The sequence below is a fragment of the Corvus brachyrhynchos genome, unplaced genomic scaffold, assembly GCF_000691975.1.
Source record: "Corvus brachyrhynchos isolate BGI_N302 unplaced genomic scaffold, ASM69197v1 scaffold11, whole genome shotgun sequence".
NCBI lineage: Eukaryota > Metazoa > Chordata > Aves > Passeriformes > Corvidae > Corvus > Corvus brachyrhynchos.
This window is the reverse complement of record NW_008236965.1, coordinates 2,180,779-2,205,626: the sequence shown is the minus strand read 5'-3', so window position 1 is coordinate 2,205,626 and position 24,848 is coordinate 2,180,779. Positions and strand designations below refer to the sequence as shown.

Below are 24,848 nucleotides of genomic sequence, written 5' to 3'. Positions count from 1 at the left end.
GGAGCTGCCCCGGGCCCCGCACCGCTGCCCGGCTCTCCCGCGGCGCCCCGGTGCCCGCCGCAGGGCGGGGGAAGGACGCGCACCAGTGATCCGCAGAAATGCTGCTTTTAAAATACTGCTTTTGGTAAAAATCTGACCGTTTTTTCAGGTTCTTGAGTGAGCTGCTTTGCTTGCCAGTCAGTAAATGTTTTAATTATTAAATAATTCAGGAACAAGTCCCAGAACTTAGTTGTATCGATTGCTTTGGTCACACTGCTTTCATCAGCACATTTGTAATGTTGCGGTGCTTTGTCCTGCGTCCAGCCTCGTAGTTTTGGTGAGGTGGGAAAGCTTACCTGCAGTGCAGGTAATTTAATGATAGCCCTGAAGACTTCTTGCTGCCAGAGTAAGTCAAAGTCCCTTTGATTTTTATTTTTTCTTGATGTAATAGGGGAAAAAAAAAAAAAGAGTTCAAAGTTCACAGATTAGTCTCATCCTAGTCATTTAAAAATTACCAAAACCAGATATTATTTTTTTTCAACTGCCCAATCAGATAGCCCCTGTTTTGTGTACCAAGTAAAATAGTGTGGCCAGTGTGACCTGGTCTGAGAAGATGCCAGTTAGTGTGCTGAAATGGATTAATTGAGCCAACTAACTATTCCTGTAAGGAGATAATATATAAAATAGGTCCCAATTCCACAAGATAATTAAGGTAGGCATGTTCTTTAAAAGCCTGATTTGTACTCCCTTTTATTTCACTGTGGCAGTTTGCACACCAAAAGTTAGGTGTATGCTTAATTCAGCACAATATTTTTTCTGTTGTTTTTCCAGCCAAAACAGCTAAGTTCAGAGATAGGTGTGATTTAAATTCACACAATGATTTTTTATTTTTCTGTTAAACTAGTATTAAATGACCAATATTTACTGTCACTGTTTTTGACTCAGTGTTGGAACACTGTGGTTGTCTGAAGACCAGCATTTGTCTCCTTTTATCTTTTTTAGTGAGCTACTTTGCTCCATATTTGCCTTTTGGGAAACAACCAAAGATAAGTTTCTAGCCGAACTGTAGTGGTATCTGTATCAGAAAGTTGCAATGATGTTTTTGCATTCCACTTCTGAACTCAAAGTAAACTGAGAAATTTTGTTTTCACCATTACTACCTTAGATTCAACCTACTGCTTGCTTTATTTTTTTAAAAAATCTGAATACTGAACTTCCTAAACCTTTTATCTACTACCTGCGTGCTGCAGAACATACTCTCTGTTTTCTAAAACAGCAAATATATTACCAGCCCTTTTATTAAAAAAAAAAAAAAAAAAAAAAAAAAAAAAACCAAAAACAAACCAAAAAAACCCCCCAAAACAAACCAGAAACAAACCCTTACAGCCTTTTTTGGGGGATACCATATGTATTAAGCTGTAAAATATGCTATTAGCAGTGTATTTTGCTTTGTATGCTCTTTCTTTTAATGAACAGTGGAGAACTATATTTGAAGTTTAGGAACCTCCTGGAGGTGAAGTGTTACCTTTATGCGTTGTCATTTTTTTCTTTTGACAAAATTGGGAAGATTGAATAAATTTTAGTGGAACCCATATTCTATCAAGAACTAAATAAACTTATTTGGCAATGGAATTTTTCCTTGTCCTTGAATTTGTTTTAAGACTGCAACATAAAAATTCAGAATAGTGGTATTAAAGTGAGACATATCAATTCTTTTATGTAAGGACAATCTATATTTGCCTGTATAACACAACTGTTTTGTAAGTGCAATAGTATTTGTATCATTTACCTGAATATTGTTCCCAAGCGTTGTCTTTAAGTGTAACGGTAGTTATAATAAGGTGAAGCTTCACTTTCTATTTGTGGTCTTTGTTACATTTCTTATAGGAATTACTACATTTTTGGAACTGAAATTTATACAGGATATAGATTAATACATGGTAATGTGGTACTTGGCCTAATGTCTGTTAAAAATATTTTTTGAAGTGCTTCTCTGATCTTTTTGTTTTACTGGTAAAGTGAGCCACACTTTTCTGAAGGTTTTTTCCTACATGCTCATTCGATTAAGTTTTTTTCCCCAACATGTGTTTTTTCTAAAGTTAACAAAAAAACCCTGTAAATGAGATGCATGGACTTTTAAAATGTTGCACATGACAAAGGATGACAAAACTTGAGGATTTTTATTAAGTTTACTTTGGCAGTCTTATTCCCAGAACAGTGAACTTCGTGCTTGCTTGCTTATTTACTTATTTGTAGTTGAATCAGTATTTCTGGGATCTCTTTTGTGTATTTATTTGTTTAAAATCTTGAGTTCTGGCAATCAAAAATAAAGCACTTTGTCTCCAGCGCTGTGGTTTTAAATGCTGCTGCTGAATTTTAACCACTGCATTAGATTGAAACCTCCATGCTGTTAACCACTGAGCCAAAATGAAATCGACCACTGCATTGAAATCAGAGTTGGCAGTTGTGTACGGACTTGAAGGAGTTGGTAATAGCAGTGCACCCGCGTTTCTTTAATGGGGTTTTTATTCTCTGTTTTTGGTTTTAATGGTGCCATTTTGATTTAAAGACTGTTTCTTAAGAACGATGCACATTTTTATTGAAATATTTTCTATGTAACTTAAGAAGAAAATAACAATAAAGCTATCCGTTAGGAGTGGTTTCCTCAGAAACAAAATGTTCTCTTGCATACTCCCATGATAATGCAGTGTGCTTGTTTTATTTATAAAGCAATCTTGCGTAAGAAGATAAGTAAGATGATTTCTTCATGTCTCATGAACCTTTATTCATGGTTAAAAATTGTAGAATGTTTTTATGTTTTATAGAGGAAGTTTTGCTAAGGAGAGATTTTCAGCTTCTGAATTTACATTTTGTAACTTTCTTTTGAATCTGCTTCACCAAGCATACGAAAAATAAGCCTGCTTGCATGGTTGACCTCTTAGTCTTTTGAAATTTTTGTTTCTTATTAATAGGACTGGATCCCTCCCAATTCAGAGTCCATCACCGTTACCATAAAGATGAGGAGAATGATGCCTTGGTTGGTGGCCCAGCTCAGCTCACTGATGAGGAGAAATATAAGGATTGTGAAAGATTCAAGTTTTGCTGCCTCAAATGCGGAACAGAAAATATTTATGACAATGTCTTTGATGGTTCGGTTAGTTGGACTTTTGTTTGTTTCATTTCTGTTCATTGGTGAGGGAGAAAAATGCTTGTAGGGAGAACAGCTTTTCAGATAGGATTCATATGATGTTGGAGAAGATACCATAGTGTTTCAGTCCTGCTATTTATAGCTTTGGAGCAGATAATTGCTGATAGGATGGTGCTGAAATATTTTTCCCATTTTTACATTTCAGCTGCGTCATCTCACAGAACTGTGAGATTATCTGGCTTCATTAATCTGTTTGCCCACAGTTGTGAGTGATTGTTGCTGTAACTTTTTAAAGGAATCCTTATCTTAACACCTTAGTAACTTGTAGTTCTCTATTTAATAAATTTTTTGTATAGCAATGACATAGTTTCTTATCCTAAATCATATTAATTGGAACAAAGTGCTTTTTAAACTTGTGTTTATCTTGCTACATCCCACCTCCCTACTTGACAGTAAGGTTTTTCTATGTTATCTTCCCTTCTGTCTCTGTGAATTGAATAAAAAGTCATAGGGATACATTCTTGTTGAGAAGTTCTGCCAAAAAATGTATCTCTGACCTTGGATCACAACTTGAAATAGGGCCAAGTATTTAACTCTACAGCATGTTATGTATGTATTAGTCATCGGGAAATTAGCGAGCTTCAGAGTAGTGAAAACCTTGAAACTGAAAGCAAATAAATCTTTTATCTAAATTAAAAGTAATTATTTTAAGTTAATTTGGACAAACAGCAGATGTTTTGCATTTTTTGAATCAAAATAAAGCAGTCTTTGGAAGCAAGTAAGAGGAAAAGACACACAAATCGAGTGATACTTTGTGAATCCTTGACTTTTGTTCCTTGCAGCTGTAAATAAGACAGTTAATTGCATGTAGACTTGACAAGTTGCAGATGGGCTAACTGGAGAGGAGTGGATGTCAAACTCCTTAAAAAAATATATATCCCTACCACCAAACAACAGAAGAAATCCTGAAACCAAGCCAAAAATCTCCTCTATTTCACCTGGAATTAATTAGTGTTGTGAGTGGGGGGGTTAGCCAAGATGGCTCACAGCAGCTAAGTCTTACCTTGAAAGAAAGGTTTTCTGAAAGCTGTATGACTGTCCAGCCTACCAGACTGTTGCTGTATTAAGGAGAATTCCACTAACTTAATTTCAGCTGTTCACACAACACTTCCAGGTTCTGAAATTTTAATGTCAGGTGTTCAGAAGGTTATGAAAATAAGGGAATGAGATAGTGCAAAACCGTAAGAGCTATTCTTTGAACTAGGAGAAAATAAAAGATGATCATTTGATTCTTCTTTAATGAGGTTTGTCTCTACAGCCCTGTTGGTAATTTCATAATTAGTATCTATAAGGTTGGTTTCAAAGTTCTGATCAGAGGACTGAGGCAGAACTTTGTCTCTGATAAAACAATAAACCTCTTTTTATTTGGTAGACATAGGGGAGCATGATTTGTCCACAGGTTATTTTTCTTTTACTCAACATCTCTTTTTGAATTACTAACTTTGTGGTGTGTTCTCTAAAAGAGCTTTCCTTAAGAAGAGAATGAAGGTATCTTGACCTACAGTTTTCCCATGTGGGTGTGGCCAACCATGATGGGAAGAAAGAAGGCCCAGATATTATGGGCCCTTTAAGACTGTTACTTTTAAAAACATATGTATTATGTCTAAACTCCTGTGGTAACTTCTGCTGCCATCATCTGTCCTAATGATGCTGTTTTTACACTTCTGTTTTCAGGGGCGATTTATTGAACCCAGCTTGCAAAGGTGCAGCAAGACAGAATGTGAAGAGCCTCCTTTCAGCTATGTGGTTCAAATGAACAACAAGTTACTACTGGATATTAGACGCTACCTCAGAAAATACTACAGTGTAAGTATGCAGAAAATACTCTGCCATATGAAATGAGTTTTTGAAGTAGTGCTGGGTTTTTAGTGACTGTCATGTTACCTTTTTTTTTTTTGTATAGACCAAGGTGGTAGCATACAGCATCAAACCCCAACTTGATGAAAATAAAACAATCAGTGAATTAAAATATTAATTTAGAATGTTTGTTTTCTCAGTTCAGGCTCAAGATAGATATATTTACATTTTTGTAATTGTGTGTGTCAGCATTATTACAGATGTAGTAGCTCTGTGTTTTCCAGATTCTTAGCCAGAGTGCATTATCTCAATGGTTTTAGGAAAATCTGTGGAGTTTATCAAATCAGTTTCTCATGTAATTGAAATATGATTCTCTTTCTTTAACTCAAATTGATGTATATTGTGTTACATTGTGAAAAGGAAACCCAAATGTATGTCTGTAAAAATTCTTTGAGGGACAGTAGGAAGGGAAATACAATGAATCTTTCTTAATAGTGATTGGGAAGGGAAAAAAAGAGGAGACAGATGGATGGTTAATTAATTTGATATAATTCTCTTTTTTTGAGGGGTAGTGCAAGAAATCCAAAGTGCCAGTGGTAGTGGTTGGCTTTGTATGGAATTGTGGGGGAAAAAAGTGTAGTATTTAAAATTCCTGTCTTCTCACTGTCCAACCTTAGGACAAAACCCACCATGCTTTTTAACTTATATCAATATATTTTGCATTTCTAATGTGCTAGAAGGGCAGGAGAAATTCTTATTGCTAATAAGAATAAAAAGCCGTGTAATGTTTTGCTCTGTTCTGTTTTTATTTTGGTTGGTTGGTTGTTTTGTCTTTTAAGACCAAGCTATGAACCAAACTGAAATGTTTAAATGTTGAACATTGCAATTTGCTTACATAAATCTATTAAGTATCTTACTACATGGTATATTGGATAATTAATATAATGAAAAAGAAAATCATTTGTCCATGTAAGTAAAAGCTTCAGGGTTTTTTTAGTACTGAGAATTTACTTTTAAACTAGTTAGCTATAATAAGGTTTAAAACCACTTTTTGACTGTGGAATACATTCAGACTCTGGAAATGTGAGATTAATTTCCAGATTGCACATTAATTTTCTTTTTACAAAAGGGCTTTTCATGGAGTTGGGCAAGTAAACTTTTTGTCCTGTTAGCTCCTAGAAAATCGGATGCTGAGACTTTTAGTTTATTCCTTTCATCCAGTACTTGTAGTGACTGTATAACAGCTGGAGTTGAAATTCATCAAATGGGTATTTGCACTAATATATATAATCCTGTAAGCTGTAAAGACACACCCAGAAGTATTATGGCAAAAACTGTCTGAACAAAACATTTAATGAAACTTTCAGGCTCTTATTAAACAATCTCATATTGTAATAATTGCATCTGAAGGGCACAGAAATACCAATTTGTATGGGTCAAATATATTGTCACTCCATTATAAATTTTTTTTAGATATTATTTTGTTTGTATATCCGTCAAATGGCACATAATACAAAAACATAAAATGCGAAAATGGTTTTTAACCTGTAAATAATGAGCTGCCTTTTATGAAGACAGCCCTATCAAGAGCCTTTCAGCCTGATCCACAGCTCACTGAGATGAATAAGTGTACTTTTTTTTCACTGAGCTTTGAATCAGATTTTTTTTTTAGGTGTTTAAGTGTTCAAGATCTTGCTTGTTGTTTCCTTTAGTCTATTGAAATGCTTTTATATGTGGCTGTATAAAGTGGGGGGGGGGAAGGCGGGAAGTGCCGTAAAATCTAAAAGTAGAAAATCATCTTGCCCTTTTTGGCACATGAAACTGTGTTAAATAAATACATACAATCATGATATACTACATTCCTTTAAAAAGATGCAAGTGTAAGTGTATAAATAGAATTTTGTAAGCCTGCTACAATCCCATTGTTTTTGTGAATAACTCGCCTTTATATGAAAATATCTGCAATCGTTTTTTGCCATTAAACATTGAAATGTTTTATATTTGACTTCCAAAACCCATCTACCATTGCTCCAGTATTTACAGATTTCTTAATGGTATTAACAATATCAATTTTGATAATCTTACTCTTAAATGTAAATATATTTAAAAATTACATGGAAGGATTTTATTTCTTCTCAGAAATGCATTTATTCTATGAGAGATTGATCCTGTTGTGTGCTTTTTTTTTTTTTTTTAATTCTGCTTCAGAAGAGCAAATAGATGAAAAGAGAGAGAAACGCTAGCTAATCTAAATTGGGAAATGAAGAGGGCTTTTTTAAGCATGAAAATTTCATCATCTTGTCAGCTGGCAGAATGCCTGCTGTGTGGATTCACAAAGGCTAAGAATTACACTTTCATGAAATTTTCCTCACTAACTGCCCTGGTTAATTTGAAAGATAACCCACTGTTCTAATTCATTCCTCAATTGGGCGGTGCAGGTTTTATCTTTGATCTGACAAAGCATTTGTGTTAATCGTTTTGGCCCTCTACTAGACACTCTTGGGATTGTGCTTTTACAATAAATGTGTCTGTGATAGCTCTTTAGTCTATTATACTTACAATAGATCCATAGAACTGGTAATTAATTCTGTACTGCTTTGGAAATGGGGAAGAATAGGTGTAGCTCTGTCAAGTGCTGCTGGGAAGTTTGTTTAGCTAGTTCATTTTTGAAGTGTTACCCTCAGCCATCAATGAAACATCCATGCTAGGGAATGGGTAAAAGCTGAAATATGCAAGCATAAATGGAAAAACTGACCAATTTCTTTGCTTAAGCAGGATGTAACTTCATTTTTAGTAAGTGGATCTAATTATTATGTTGGAACCTGCTTTGTGTTTCCCACTGGAATATTCAAATGCTCGTTTTTGAGGACTTGGTAAACAAATACAAACTCTTTTAGATCCCCTTTTAAAAGCCCTGTAAAAGTCAGTATTCATGACAATAAAATGAATCCCGTATCTTATCCAGCTATTCAGATGTTAGTTTTGCTAACTAAAAAGAACTGAATGAAGGCCCCCAACATGTTGCATATGCCATTTGAGTAGTAGCAAAATGCATACAGAATTGGTTGGACTGGGCAGCTGTTGTCCCCGAAGCAGCAGGTTTTTCTTTTTTTTTTTTTAATACATGTATACACCTGTGCTATTGTTAGTAGTATATTTATAGGCTAAAACCTGCTTTTATATGGATGCTCTTTCTATGCTGTCTGATTAATAGTGTAGGGCATCTGTAGAACTCTGTATGGTTTTCAAAACACATAAAATGATGTGAACTTTAAAAGAGTTTTTAAAAAATACTGAGAAAATCTTGTTCCAACCTGTATTGTTTTTGTTTCCCAGTCTTTTTCTGCTGGACCACTGTAACCCACAGGCAGAAGTGAGTTTGAAGGCTATTGAACGCTGCTAAATAACTTTATACTGTTCAGCTGTGAAAATTCAGTGTTCAATAGCCCTCAAAATTTCTCATTTCTTACCTGTGGTGGGGTGGTCTACTGCTTGCACATTAGGTCACAGTATAAATGCACCTTCAAGATCTTTGAATTACTTTTTATATATATATTGCTGTTCTGGCTCTTGTATATATGTTCAAGGGATTTGCATTAGTATTTTGCGCACTTAAAAAGGTAAAATATTTATAAATAAGATAACATTATAAGAGGCCATAGCATTCACACAGGTTTTGGGATTATGTGGCGTATTTGCTTAAGAGAACAAAGATGACAGGGCTCGTTCTGAACCGGAAATTTCCCACACCTCAGTGAAGTGTATTGCCAAGAGCCCACAGGTGTACACCCCATGAACAGGTGAAAATATGATTGTAGACGATGGTGATGACTTCTGTAATAATGTTCTCACAACAGTCATGCACTGAAAGTGTGTTTGTTTGGTGGGTGAGTTGGGGTAAGAAATTTCTTTGGCGTGAGGGAAAGGTGTCTTGTAGTGGTAATAGTACAATATTTTATTTATTTCTGTGCTAATAGTACTAGAATTACATGGGCATGTGATGAAGAGTAGTTAGGGCCAGAACTGTGACACCAGCTGATGTGGTAGGCAGAATCAGATAGCTAGACTCTGCCTTCAGATTAACTCCAGTGATTATTTTCAGTCCTTTCTGTATGTATGGAAATAGGTTTCTGAGTCTTTTCCAAGTTTCAACTTGTATCACTGTCATTTTGGTTTATACATACAGAAACAGAGATGTTTATTTTTAGTACTGACAGCTTCCAAGTCAAGGCAGAATTCGGGGCGATTGGAATGAAAGATAAAATATTAATGTGATTCCCTTCACAGTTTACTGGGAATGTGAGAGAGAGAAGGGAGGTTGCCACCACATTATCAGGAGTTTCCTTCTCCCTTCCACAGTAGTATTTTGTGGTCCTCTCCTTGACTGAGGTTGACAAATGAGTTGTGTTTGGAATCAAGTTTTGGTTAACCAGGAGCAAGTTAGAAATGTCTTGATTATTGAACAGGACAGTCAGTATTCTACCATATGGAAGTGTAATACATCTGTCATAATTTATGTTTATCGAATAATAAAAGATAACTCTTTTGGTCACAGTGTGTAGTGTGTTTTGGGGAAGCAGTTATTTGTCACAGCACTCATAGAGTCCATTAACTGGAATCGATTCGCTATTACTGCAACTTCTCCATGATCTGCCCTGTAAAGGAATTGTTTGGTTCAGACTTCTAGCATCAATACAATTTTTAGTGAAGTGTTTCAAAGTAATGATCGATATGTCTTTACAAAGGGTTTAACTCTCCTCATTGGATTTTACCAGCCATGACGGACATGCATCCATCTCACTGGTGGTTGAGAGAGGCTGAGTATGACTCTCTGCACTCCAAATTTTAGCCACTGAGAATGAGTTAACGTAAGCAAAGAAGCAGAATCTGTAGTTAGTCCCCAGTCTGGTACCTTGCAAGAGAAGGCTTAATGACACTAGATATCTCTGTTAGCTCTTTGTAGAAAAGGCTCCCCAGGCTGGCCACCACATAGATCAGGTTCTAAGAAATGTGGATTGCTTCAATAGAGTAAAACTAGCTTTGTAATTTCCTCTGTAGGTAGAATGCAGGAATGTAAGGACTTATTATCACAATAATTTGTCTGCTTAGGCTTATAAATGGCAGTATTGTGAACACTGTGTTACAGGAAGTGTGCCCAGAGGTAAATATGGTCGTGGTTATGATTGCCACCAAGTGTGTAATGTTTACCTAGGTGATTGAATCACTCATCTAATAACAAGATGTTGCTGTCTTCAGAGGATTACAGAAAGCACAGTCTTTGAAGGTACTCTGTTGGAACTGATCTGTTGCCCCGGTCAAAGCAGTGATGAATTTCGGCAACACTTGGAGAGCAGGTTTGTGCTGCAGTTGAGAGATGCAGTTGCAGCTCAGTGTATCTGATCTGGCTTTACGCTGACTACAAAGTGTGTAGCTTTGGTGTCCCAGTAGCAGCATTTGTTAGGAGATTCTGTAGCCAAGAATTTTAAATGTTGGGCAGATCTGTGCATCCTGTGGAGAGATATGTCACAATGGCATTACTGATAGTGCTTGAGAGAGAGTGACCAAATGTGTCCTCTGGATACCTTGGATTGACAGAAGCACTACAGATACTGCATAGATTTGGAGGATTTGCTGCTTTTGAGTCTATTTTAATAACAAATAATTAATCACAGGAGGGTTTATAACAAATCACTGGTCTTGAAAGGATCGTTGTTCATCTTTCTTCTTTTTACAGGAGTTTTAGAGAGCTATTTTAAATTGTTTTAGGTTTTTATGTTCAGTTTAAAGTTTGATGGAAAGTTATCCCACTAGTCTATAATTAGAGGCATTACAAGAAGGAAAAGTCCAGGTAATCTAAATAAGGAATAAAGTAGGTCTTAAAACCACGAGTTCTCATGGAATTCTGACGTAGTTAATGCCTTATACTATAATAACTTGGACCAACCAATTACTGAAATACCAAACCAGGCTGAGTCTGTACTAGTCTACAGAACTTTTAATAGAGAACCATCTTGCCAGGAGATTACACAAGTGCACAAGTTCTGTTGGCCTTGAAGGCTTGATGCTGTTGATGTGTATGTAACCAGGAACGCTTACACTGCCTAAGCACCTTGCATCCATCAGGAGAACCAGAGTTAAAATCTGAAGCTGAAGAGACCATATTTTCTCTGGACATAGTTCCTTCCGTAAGAATAAGTTTGCTTGATGTTCATGACCTAAAAGTGATGTGCTTATCAGAAATGTTTTTGTAGAAGTCACTATTAATATGGAAATCCGTGGTCCAATGCCAATTTTAGGAAGTGAAAATTACTTGCTTTAAGCCATTTTTAAAAAAACCAAAACCTAAAATAGCACCATCTGTGGTAGTTCAGAATTGAATGGGCACATAAAAGGAAAAAATATGGATTGTTTAATAATAACTTCACTAAACTTTACTTTTGTGTTACCTATCCTAAAGTTTCTCAGTCTTTATCATGATTTTTTCCTTCAGCTTCAAAAGTAAGCTTAAAATAAATTTTACAGTATTTGGGAAACTAAAATGTTCTTCAAGCAGTTGCCTTCTTTTGTAAACAGTTTTGTTTGATGCTGTCTTTCATAGTCCACATTCCTAAAGATAATTGAATAAGAAAATCATGGGGGTGGGAGGCAATTGAGGGCATACATGAAAAACTTCATCTGTGTTTGCCCTAGAATGCTTTTCCTTTTGGCATAGTGGGAATGGCTTTTGCAGGTGTTTTATTTTTTCCCTACTCTTAGATGTTAAAAGAATTATTTCCATTTTTTTTCTGGTTTCAGGCAGTTACTGTTGCCAAAAATAATTCTAGCAATGTTCAGTCAGTCTTCTAGTTCTTGATAAAACACTCTTAGAAAAATTAAATAAGATGTTCCTCAACAGGAGTTATTTCAGTATTCAAAATCTTGTCATAAGGAAGCTTTATAGTTAGAAGGCAATTTTAAAATCTCTTATTTAGCTTCATGTAAGCAGCTGTTTAGGTCTCGTTGATGTTTAGTATTTGGTGCAGCAAGGGAAAATGGGTGAGTGTGTCAGCATTCGAGAATTGAACACATCCGGTGGGGAGTACTTCACACCTTTCAGCTTGGTTCCTGGAATCAAGTTTATATGTGTGAAAAAACCTCAGAGCAGTGAGTCTGGGCAGCACCATTTAGTTAAACTCTTCTGCCTTTGTGTCCTCATTCATGTGCTTGGGAGGGGGAAGGTGACCCTTGAGCTGGGTGAGACTTCTGGGGAATTACTAATTTTTCATACATGGTGGCCAAGAGAAGCAGTACCAGCTATAATGCAGCAAATCTTCTGTAAGATATCATGTATCCTAGGAAATACCATCACCAATTTTAGCAGCCTGTGCTGTGTTAGAGTTGACATTTGTTCCTTTTCCTGACTTGTGAAACCTGTAGTTCTACAGGTTTGTTTGAAAGGAACAGTTTTAAGGGACAGTGAAGTTTCAGATCATCTGAGATCAAAAAGAGATGTTACTTCATTTTAATTGAGACTGTTCCCATCTGCAGGAAGAAATGGCAGATACTGTTACATTAGATATGGCTTCATAAAAGGGTTTTGGATTTCCTTCACTGTCTTGTTCAGAAGTCAAGTCAAGCTGCACAGGGTCTGTTTTCTGCAGAGTACCAGTGTTTCCTGCACTGGATATGTACAGGTGGATTCTTTTTTTTAATGCCCAGGCATTAAGCAAATAACTGCTTTGTAATGCCTTCTTTGGGAGGTAGTGTGATTTGAGTGCAGAACCTTATTCCAGTATGTGGGAGACAGAGGAGTAGAAACTCCTGCAATTAAAGGAGGCTTTGATTTACAACCCTGGAAGAGACTAGGTCTGGCTTAATTGACAGAGATTTGTGGACTTTAAGCAAAAGGATTACAAACTTGTGTTCCTATCATTATAAGTAAAATTGTACACTGGGTGTTTTGGTGAAGGGTTTTAAAATATAATAGTGTGGTTTTATATAGTTTAAGTTAAGAATGTAGATGGTATAAGAGAGACATCTGTGTGTACGTGACATGAGAAGTTACTGGTTAAGACATAGCTGCATTGCAGTGAGAAGTGCCACAGGTGATAGGTCATTAATCTAAAACAAAGTGTTGTTTTAGGTGCCTATTGGATTAGAAGGTTATAAATTATGATGTAACTCTAAATCTTGGGACTAGTCGCCATTACTTGGAGGTGTTGTAAAATCTCACGCCTCGACTGATGCGTTTGTTATTTTAAACAATAAATTCGTGTAGTTGCATAGTCCCATCCCTTAAAGTTATTTTCCTCCGACACGTGAAGTGCGGGAAACGGACAGAGTATGTGTAGTCTGATGGTAAAAATGTACTTCAAAACAGTTGTTGGCCCATATGTAGTGTCTGTTGTGTTGGTCTCTGTGAAGAATCCTGGAAGCTTATCAGTTAGGTTGTCTAGATTGGGCTTCAGATTACATTTCATTATATGGCATCTACTGATGGACTGTATTTCTACATTTTACCCATTGTTAGTTAATCTATGACTTTCATTCAGTCAAACACGGGGTTTTGCACTGTCTGTTTCTTTCATAAATTGAGCCTGGCGAAGTGGCAGTTCTGCCTGTGCTTTAGGCCTGTGCATTCTGTGATGGCACTCTGTTTTAAAGGCCTTTTAGTTGCTAAAGATGAACCTCCCCTCTCTGTTTCCATGCCATGCTTAAGATTATTGTGTCTTCAGTCTGCCTGCAGGTGCAGCGTCCTATAACATGAGACAAAAAAAAAAAAAAGTCTGTAGTCCCACTCAAACTGTTAGAGCAGCTTAATGACAGTCTTGTTCACTTTCTTCTGTATGGAGAGTTTCAGCTATCCAGCTGTCTCCAGTCTAGGAGAGTGTGTTGGGCTTTGAATCTGTAAATGTACAAGAGAAACATTTCTGAAGTCTTCTAGAGGTGTGCCAGGTTTCTACATGGGAATTAAAGCTCTGCAGAACTTGACAAGTAGATGTTTTCCTTTTTTCCAGAACAAAGTCATTAGCTTTGTAAGTGGCACCTGCAAGAGATGTCACAAATCCATGACTATCAGTAAAGATCTCCAGATAGAAATGTCTATGCAGTGACTGAACTAATTCCATCTAAAAATAAAAATCTCAGTTTCAGAATTGCAGCAGATAGTCAGAATGCCTTGCATATGTACCTTCCACCTCCTATGGAACAGTACAAACCAAACAGTGTTTGAAGATTGGTTTGTTTTTTATACTGTACAGACAACAACACTTCTTTGTCTTGTCTTTTCCCTTTCTGTCTTGGCGTCTACAGGTCAAATGTGGAAAATAAGGAAGTATGAACTCCCAAATGGATTTATTTAATTAATACATCCAGTCTACAGCAATATCATCCCAGACATTGATTTAGCTGGCATTTTTCTTGTATTCTTTTTTCATTTATCACTTACAGCCACTTGTCTTAGAAGATTATATGCATGCACATGTTGGAGAGCATTTTTGTAACAATATGCTGTCCTTTCCTAATGAAAATTTGGTCAACCTAACAATATTATTATTTTTACCCTCATTTGATGGAAGTTCCTGTATTAATAGCTTTGGTTTGGATTATGTGTATTTATAATGTCTTTTTTAAGATGTTTGCATTAGCAACACTTCACTTCTACACTCTGACTTGAATGTGAAGTATTTAGCATTATGCATATTTTATAGTTGGTATGTCTTAATTGTTTAAATTTTTAGAATTTACTGGATTTGGAAGAATTATCTGAAAGGACAAAACAGGAGGTGGAGTCAAGTGGAGGTGTATCCTCATCAACTCTGCAGTCAGCCCCCATTCCTTTGAGTGCAAGGCAACCCAGCTGTGAGGATTGCTGGCCACACTCACTCTCATCAGAGAGAGAAAGAGGTGGGGGTGGGGAGAGAGAGAGAAAATTAGCAAGACAAAATTCCTTTCTATCAATCCTGTCTTTACACAAATTCAGACTTCTGAGTTCCCATACGTGAGTGTGTAACTTAATTTCCAAATTACATGATGAAAGCACATCTGTCCCAAAATTAATACCTCTTGAGAATATCATAATTGTATATACTGAAAATAATTAGTATCTGTAATTTGCAAGTCATAAATGTCTAATTTTTAGCGAAGTTGTTTGTTTCCATTTAAGATAAATTCTCAATTTAATATCCATAGCAACATTTGACTATGCTAAAAAGGGGCCAGAATTGTTTAAAAACAGAGAACCCCCCAATCCCCCAAAATACAGAGAATACAAAATGGTATCTGCTGGGTTCTGTTGCAGAATAAAACGTTCGATTTCTGCAAGGAGTTTGTAATTGCTGTAATAATTTTTATTGGATAACATACTGTTTCTCATATTGGGGCAATTCATGCTGGATGATCTTGCACTAGAACTGGCAGATACCAAGCTACCCATTACTGACCGCCTATCAAGCACAAAGATTGAATGTAGAATTTGAATTTGGTAGAAATTCTGCCTGTGTATCTACCTGTGCATCCATCTATGTGAGTATGAATAATGTCATTAAGATTAGTACAACTATTTAGAAAGATAGTATTCCAGTAGTTCATGCAGTGTTGATGATGGTTTCTCACACCATTCTGTAGTATTTGCATGTGGTTTTTATGCTTGCTTGAAGGAAGCAATTAATCAAATTCCCCCTCCCTCCTACTGCTTTTTGCGTCTCTTTTTCTTTCTGTGATAAGCGATCACCATTTATACTGAGTTGTTCCTTTAATGGGGCATCTTTTGGGGATTGCCTTGTCAGGATTTTGGGGTTTTTTTAACCCCATCAGTTAAGTAGCAGAAATAGAGTAAACTGAACTGTGATATGATCCTTGAGAGAGTTTCATGTATGATTAAACATAAGGTGGTTTTAGGATCAAACACCCCTTCTCCCTCCCCAACCCCCCAAGTAAAAGGTACTGAAATACCTTGTAGAGAATTCATAATATAAATTCTGTATGTTCTGATTTGTCTTTGGAGGCTTCCCAACAAGAGTGAGTCAGGCACACTAAGACTTACAAAATAAGGCTGTATTATCTGCCAAGAAATGGTCAGGGATTACTCCAAAGTCTTATTTTCAGTGTTTCTCCTGTGTCCATTTCTGAACGGCTTCATGAGGCTCGTGGCAATGTCCCACCCAGTAATCAGGTGTCATTCAGAAAAAGGCTGGAGTAGCAAATACCTATTTGAGGAGCATCTGAGACTGTAGTGAAAATAAGGAAAATTATCTAGGGAGTGATTACGAGCTTTCATAATGAGAAGTACATTGAGTTTCTATATAAATTAAACTGGCGTCTTTCCAGACACAGATCTGTATATGAGAAGCCAGCATCGTAACCGAGGCTTAGTATTTCCTGTTGATGGAGTCAGTGTGATTGCTGACTGTTTGTGGTTTTTTAAAGACAAAAGGCAGCTAGATAGATCTCTTTCCTTCCCATTTTTTTCACCCTGATTTTAATTGTAGGTAACTCTTTAGCTGCAAGGTTTCCAGCTTTCTCCCTGTGGTGAGTTACTGAACTATCTGGAACAGATCAAATGTGATAAAGCGCTAGGAGGCTGCTAAAAACTGTGTTTTGATAGGAAAGACCTTAAGAGGCAGCACAACATCCTTAAAATAAATAACTTCGTGAAAGAAAATACGGGCTCATAGAATCACTGAATGGCTTGGGTTGGAAGGGACCTTTAAAATTATCCAGTTGCAGCCCCCCTGCCATGGGCAGGGATGTCACCCACTAGATCGGATTGCTCAGTGCCCCATCGAGCCTGGCCTTGAACACTGGCAGGGATGTACCTGTCCCATTGTCTTTGATAGTTTCTTCAGATTAATTCTGGCAGACTTCATTAGTTGTTTCTAGGACATTCCAACTATGTATGAATAGTGATACTAACAAAGGACTTTTGCTTTTTACGTCTCTTAAGTGTTTTGGAACTCTTAGGAGAGGCTCCCTTTGGATTATAAAAGTTGTTAAAAAAATCTAAGTGTTACACATTTAATGAGTACATCTAACTTGACTTTTTGGGTGAAAGTCAGTTTCTTCATAAGAAATCTGTAGAATGTCTTGCTGGACAAAGTTGTCTGACCTTATGAGATACCAGCACACACAGTAAACGAATTTCTTCATTTCCCATTTTGTTCTTTACTGTTGCTTTCCATTCTGACTGCTCAGTCGAGCTCTTCCATACCTTTCTGTTATTCTCAAACATTTAAGCATATATAATAAAAATATTTCATTATGGTTGCTAATGCTTTAAAAAACATAAATTTTAAGACTTTTTCTGAACAGGAGAGTAGTAAAGTAATTCTTCCAACTGCTTAGAAAGTTACTGGGAAGTCATTAAATGCAAGAAGAATCTTCCTTTTTTTCCAGAGTACGAAATGTCTACTTCAGTGAAGTTGTGCTTGACACTGAGATGTTAACTTTTATAGAAGGTCTTTCTACTGAGGAATTCTTTGTTGCATTGACTAAAGGAAAATATAGGCCTAATGTTTCTTCTTAGTTCTTCTATTTTTTAACCCAACGTCCTTTTTTTAGAGCGAAGTTGTATTAAAACTATCAGATTATGAAACTCTGCTACTTCTTCAGAGAACCTTGGGGCCAGCCTCAGATATTTTATTGCTTTTACATCTTTCACAAGAGATAGACAAGAATATGCTTTCATTGAACTTAACATGTTGTTTGGCCAATTTTCTATAATCCAGTAAATACAAATTGTACCCTGGTTATCCATCTATGTCTGTCAAGCAAATTTTAATGGATGAGTGAATGAGTCAAATTCTATGCATGGAAATATACAGATATGCAAAATATGGGTCTAATTACAAGGCTGCTGAATTTACACAAGGTCAGGTAAACAAGGCACTCTGTAATGATTATTAATTGTTAATAATGCCTTTGGCAAAACACATTTCTGCTTTGAACACCTATCAGCTTTGCATTTTTAGTTATATGAAACAGCCAGATTGGTCAACTATTGAAAAAAATAAAAGACCTTACCTCTGTAATTGCTTATTAGTTTTATCTCAGTAATGGGAAGGATACTGTTCTGAAAAATAAAAGTACATTCTACAGTTATGTGTGTAAGTTCCGCAGTAAAAACCAAATAAATGCATTATCATTCATTCCTTTGAATAAATGAATAAATTAATGTACAGCTAACTTGTATCCTCGTAAGGTAGTCCTAGAAGCTCTTTCTGTCTCATCCTATGTGATGAAGAGACATTTCTTCTGAGTCATCGTTATCCTTTGAAACAGTTGGGTTTTTTAAGGTGTTTGGTCTGTTCTACCTGAATTCTGTTGCCATTTCCTTCGCCCTCATCCATGTACCTTTTAAACTTACCTCTCTTTTGGCCAATTGTAAATATTTGTCATGGGGCTGTAAGACGGAGGAATTTGCAGGAAAGGAGAGAAAAAATGCTGAAATGGGAAACATGAGGTTCCACTGTTAAATGAAATTAAATCATGCAAATAAAAATTCATTTTCTTTACTCTGTATATTATACTACTGGATTGTACAGTTGAACGAGCAGTTAATTTGGACAGGAATGGTAAAGGTGGTTGCAGGTAGAAAAACATACCTATTGCACATTTCATAGTTTTGCCTGACATTTTTCCCTGGTGTTGCAGGTACAGTTCTCTCCTGTTGCAAACTGTGCAGCAACCATAGCTTTGTTTCAGCAGTACTTGCTTTCTATAGCACTGCCACAATCTTAAACTAACGTATTTTGAAGATGAAACAAGTTTGAACATCGTGAGAAATAAGGTATGCAAATTTGCTTTAAATACTGAGAAAATTGTGATTTTTCTTTGGTGTTTGTTAGGTCATTGCAGGCCAATGGCATAGACTGGCTAAGTACTAAACTATGAACAAAGAAGTTGTATTTAATGAAGGCATTTGCTCAGTGTAGTATTGGTTTCTAACAGTAGCTGGATGCTTAATGATTTGAAGGAACTTCCTCCGAGACAAATTTTTCCAATAAAACTTTCGGTAAGAGATGCAACTTCCTAGTTAGGAGATGAATTTTCTTATAAAACCGAAGTGTTTTCATCTGTATGACTCTGCGAGTTTCTGGAGATACAGCTTCTGTCTGGCACTTTGTGTCAAGGAGCTCCAAAGGCTGTTTGAGAGAGTTGAAAATAGTTCTGTTTTTCACTGCTGTGGTTTTGTCATCTTTTTAGCTTCACTGCAATTCTATTTTGAATTGCAAAGAAAGGTAAGCAAAACAACAAGTTTATAATCTGCGTACTGTATTGTCCACATTTGTAGGCTTTCTTTTGTCAACTTCTGTTTTCATGGACTGTCTTTTGCACTCCTTTTATTCCTCTTTTGCCATGATAGTTTGTGGCGGGTAAATATCAGCAAGCACTGATGTTCTCTGAAGTGAGCCATGGTTTTCATGGGTACACAAAGGCTGTACCTACTTATCAAAGTCCTTTTCATCTTCTGTTCTCTCAATATTCAAGTGTAAAATTGCTTGTAGATTGTTTTTAGCACTGCATGTGATCAGACTTATGGCAGCTACTGTATTAAACATTTTTCAGTTTCTGATATTAATCTTCTGTTATTCTATTAGTCCTGAGAATTTGTAATAAAAATCTTTCCACTAGTCAAAATTTGCCCTTTTTTGTGATACTGTTTTACTCTTTGTGCCATGCTTGTGGTTCCTCTCAAGCTGCCTTTCCTTATTTTCAAATGTTAGCAGAAAGTGATGTTATTTCACTGTATCTGTTATGTTTGTAACCACGGAAATATTTATTCTATCGTACTTTATTTTTTATTTATAAAGCTGTTTTTGTTGCTGTTCTTTACACTGGTTTCTTCTGTCTGGTTTTAGTAATGTGCCCAGAATTGTAGACATCATTTCAAGCAAGGCCTCTCTGTTGCCTTTATACAGACAGATGATTTCTCTTAGTCCTTTGTTCAGTTTTTTTCTCTGCTTCTTCTTTTTCATTCACTTTTCCTTTTGATTAATGTATTATTTTAGCATAATTTTTGCCTTTCAGCATCAGTCTCTTACTGTGAGCTAATGTTTATGATTCTCACATCTCTTCTTCATCCTTCCCTCCCCAATATGGCCAGTATTATCTGTGCTGGTTTTTATATTTATGCTCTTTTATGACTTTCTATTTGTCTGTTGCATTTCTGAATCTTTTCTATTTTCAACTCCTGCAAGAAGTTATTCCAATTTGTATGTAACTGTCACCTAAACAGTTTCTACTGTTGATTGTTTTGGCTCTGAACAGAAAGCCTGGGTGGTAAACAGCCTTATAAGCTTAGCAGAGGGTAAACTTTTCCATCTTTCAACATGAGAAGCTCTCAATTCTGATATGAATTTTTTGTCTTTTCTCCGATGTCAGTGTTAGAGTAAGTCTGGATTCTTGCTGGCAAATTGAGTCTGTTTGGGTCAAGCTGACCTCCCCCAGAAGTTTTGTTGTTTTGGATTTCTGAAGTGATCTAATTCTTACTTTTCTAACATTTCTCTTTTATACCATGCTACTAATACCAGTAGATAGATTCTACTTAGATAAGTTTTGTTACTTTTCTGTAAATTTTTTAAATGATCACCCTTTTCCACTGTTTAAAAAATACCTATGAATATCTGAAGGTTTTCTTACAATTAAGAAGTATTCCTATTTTACAAGTGTGGTACTCATTTTTGCTGTGGTACAAGCAAAACAGAGTTTACTTGGACCAGGTTTGGAGCAATTTGTGCTATTGATTGAATTTTGGAGTTTTAGTTTTTCTTTCTCCAATTTCAGTAAAGGTATAGGGTACATTGTAATTGATAGATTTTTGGTTTTTTTTTTTTCCCCTTCAACTTTTATGCATATTGGTAAGTTCAGTCTATTTTGCAAACACTTACTAATGCTATAATATGTTTTCCCATATCTCCCTTCTCAAATTTTTGCTGTTATTGATTGAAGATTCAATTGAGAAATGTGTTTAGAATCCTGCTTTCTCTGGTAATCATAGAAGTCAGTGGGAAGACAAGAAAATTGTATTGAAAGAAATTGTGTGCGTGTGTGTTTTGTGTTTCAGCATAGATTATCTCTGCCAAAATAATAGCTGTCATTTTGTTCTTGTTATATTAGTGGGCTGTAGCTTACTACTACCCCTTTTGCCTTGCTTTTGTCCATTTGTCTGTTTGTGAGTAGAAGGAAAATTTTGTGAAGGGCCATAATTTGGGGGCTTTATTATGCTAATAAAATCAATATTTTGTTATCTATTTAAATTAAATATTCCAAGATGGTGACCCCACTCTACCCTGGTATCAAAGCTGCAGACCTTAACATTCAGTGACTTTGAAACTTGGGTCCTGTTTAGAATTCCACGTCATGCCTATCGCAGGAGAAAAAGATGGAAAATGTATACGCTGAGCCTATAGGACTTCCTGCAGTGCTTATTAATCCTTTATGGATCATTTGAAATGTTTCTAGTTTATTTAAGCTTTGCTGCTTGTATCAGATTGTTCCTGCAAAAAAAGGGAGAAGTGATCATGCTTTGAATTTTTAAAAATGATCTCACTTTCAAGCAAAAGCACTTTTATGCTCCATTAGAGTTGAATTTGCCAAACTCTTACATCGCATTAACACAAGCTTTACTGGATAGATAAATGTGTTGTTCAGGGACTGACTAGAACTTTACCAAACTGCATATTAAGATTTTGTTGTCTTGCAATTTTTGTCTTGAATATTTTCTTCATGCAAATAGAGGCATCAGACGAAATTATTTCATTATGAAACTGGGCAGCACAGTTTTTATCTATTAACAGAGGATAGAAAACAGGAAAATCAAATTTGATAGTTTGGTGTAAGACTAGAGAGTCTTGTTAACAACTCCCAAGTGTGCCATCTTTTGCAAAGAACCAGTTAAAGTTTTATGTACATAATTGAGGCACTGCTTTTTGTGTTTTGCTGCTGTGATAGAGTTGTAGAATAAATGCATTATGATTTATAGGTTCTGGAAAAAAATTCTGGCAGGAGATGAAAACTCTGGGTTGAATTATCTTGCTGGCAAATTAAGGACTAGTCTCCTCATGAAATGCAGTAACAAATGGGTGAGCTTAGCATTGAATTCACTGCACTGCGCAAGGATAGAGAGGCCAGCAGATCCCTTTGGGAGTGGTCTGAAGGTTGAGACACCCATGTCTGTTTTCTGGGATGATCTCAATATATATTTTCTCAATATATTTTTTCTTTGTTTAACTAGTAATTATGAATGGTTGTGTGCTCATTGTAAGTGCTACTTTCAGGGAACTTTTTTGTTGTTGTGTTTGCCAATTAAAGCAAGATCTTTATAATTATATCTTCTAGTTTTACTCTTTCTGTAATATTTTACTATGCTATCTGCCCAGAATTATGTTTTTCAGGTGTGGGTTACATGAAAATTCTGCCTTAAAAATCAGTAACTTTAGAGCAAAATGGAAAATTATGTGCTGTTAGTCTCCAAAAAGTTTTTTATAAGAAATCACATTCAGTGTTAGAATTTTAGCTTATTTTTTTCAGTTTCTTTTACTTTATGTATTTTACAACATGAGAGAGTGGATTAGTATGAATATAAAGTAAAAACATCTTTTATATATTTATATGCTCTTACAAAATGCTTATTACCATAGTAACAGAGGGGGCCTATTATCTTAGTATATTTCTTTAAATATTTCTAAAACATACATAAAGTATTCTTTACATATTACAGCCATAAATTATGTGTGTATGTGATCTTTAATTGCATTTAAAAAAAACCCCTGCAACTGAGAAAAAGCCCCAAACAAACCAAAACCACCAAAGGAAACAAAACTATTTGGAGTATCATCCTAAAGTTTCGCACACTGCTTTTCTAAGGATGTGTTACCTGACTTGAATTTCCACCAACAGAAATTCAAAAAAGGGAAATTTTAATTTCATGTGTATGTTTGTGGATATGAGTCACATATATAAATACATATATATACACACACACACACACAGAAACACACATGCTGATTCCATCTGATGGAATTTGGGAAACAATTGGAATATTTTTTCCCTGAAAATATAGGCTAAATAATCTGAATTGTTGCTAGTGTTTGCTTTCAATTTGCTTGCCCACCTTTCCCATCCTCTGACCTCTCTCTTCTGTCTCTATTGCTGTCTTCTCAAGTTTTGAGAAATTAATAACACCTGAGTTGTGCTAATGCTAATTTAAAAGAAAAAAAAACCCCTTCAAGATAGGTGTTTGAGGCAAGAAAGATTTAATTCAAAAAGATCAGAGATAATTAATCAGAGAAGTCAAGGTAAATTATTCTGGTTAATAAATATCTGGATGATGAGGGATTGGCGTAGGTGTCTTCGTTCTGCTGCAGATTACTCTTTCTATAGATAATGGTCTTCACTGAGCTATGCATCAGCATATACTAAGGGTGTATCAGCCTTTCCCTGCAGTGCTTAAACATCTGGATTGGCCTAAGGTGGACTTTGCGCCTACATATTTCTTGTAATGCAGAGTGAGAAGAGATGTTCTACCAAAACCTTCTCCATGTTTCCCTGCTTGATATCTGTAGGCAGAATCATGCCAATGAGACCCAAGGACTTGTTGGTGATAACATGGGATGTGATGGGAGAGGCAAAAGCATTTTGCTGGCTCACATTCAGTTCAGGATCACCAGTTGTGTGCCATCAGCAAACTCATCAGGAACACTCTGTGCTCCGTCATATAGATCATCAGTAGAAGATCCTGAATGGGACTGGACCTCAGGGTTGCACTGCTATTTACTGGCCTCCAATGAGATTCTGTTCCACTGGTCACCAGGCTCTGGGCCCAGACACTGAGCCAGTTTTCAAGCCACCAAGGTTTTCCAAGCACTGGCTCATGTTATTCCTTTCTTGTCTAGATTTAAGTACCCTTTGTTGCCTGTTGCTTTTCTCCCATGAACATACCTACTTGTTTTTCTCAGGTCACCTCTCAGTCCCCTTTTGTGATGGTAAGAGACTGGTCTTCAAGGTGTATTGCTATTACTCTGTTTTCAGCACCTTCAAACATGGTTTATGGCTCTTCAGTGTAGCAGGTTTTTTTGGTTTTTCTTTTTAACTCTTGTCACCAGGACTGTGTGCTCCAGTATCATTCTCACCCATGCGTTTGAAGAAATTCAGCTCAGTTCTCATATGCAGTTCTTCAGTATTCAATTTCCACATCTTGCTAGGTTCGCCTTTAAAGCTGATGTTGAATAACCTGTCTGCCATGACTCCTTCTCAGCTGATAATTTCTGGCATATGGTATTTCCATTTTGTAGGTGTGACCTGTAGTCTTTGTTCCCAGTGTGTCACTTCTGTTTCACTGTACTAATGTGTATTTTGTGTCAAATGAACACAGTTTACCAAAACAATTTCTTAATGCTTATCATTACTTGCTGTTACGCTTTTGTCATCTGTAAATTTTATCTGAATTGATTCCTCTCTTCTACTAATCAGTGGCGTAAAGAATGAGTGTAACCTTTTTGTTGTGATGCACCAGCACAATCCCTCTGCATTCCATATTGACAAATGCTTACTTGACTGTCATCACTTTGTGTCTTGTGGACAGTTGATTTTTTTTGAGATGCTTCAACTTTGCACCTCTTAATCCATTTCACGTGTAATTCATTAACACTGTGCAATGCTAATTCTAATGCAGTGTCCTTTGAAAGTAAATAAAATGTCATTCAAGAGATTTTTTTATAGTATATCTGCCTTTCTCGACCAAACCTGTAATCTTACAAAAAAATGAACTATCATGTTTGTGTGAGACTGTTCTGTATAAAAACATTGACTGATGTTAATTCCATCCCTGTTCTTAAATTCTTGATCAGTTAAAATCTGTATCAGTATTTCTGTTGTTTTCCTGAGG

General features: G+C 36.1%; 1 protein-coding gene across 4 annotated transcripts in view; it reads left to right on the top strand.

Moving 5' to 3' along the window:
* POLA1 (DNA polymerase alpha 1, catalytic subunit) overlaps nucleotides 1–24,848 on the top strand; it is a 203,569-nt gene that overhangs the window by 95,347 nt on the left and 83,374 nt on the right. For all 4 annotated transcript variants that reach the window (XM_017728405.1, XM_008629227.2, XM_017728404.1 and 1 more), the window contains 2 exons: nucleotides 2,952–3,133; nucleotides 4,862–4,993. In XM_017728405.1, the coding sequence (XP_017583894.1) occupies nucleotides 2,952–3,133; nucleotides 4,862–4,993 (314 nt within the window). The remainder of the gene's footprint in view (nucleotides 1–2,951; nucleotides 3,134–4,861; nucleotides 4,994–24,848) is intronic.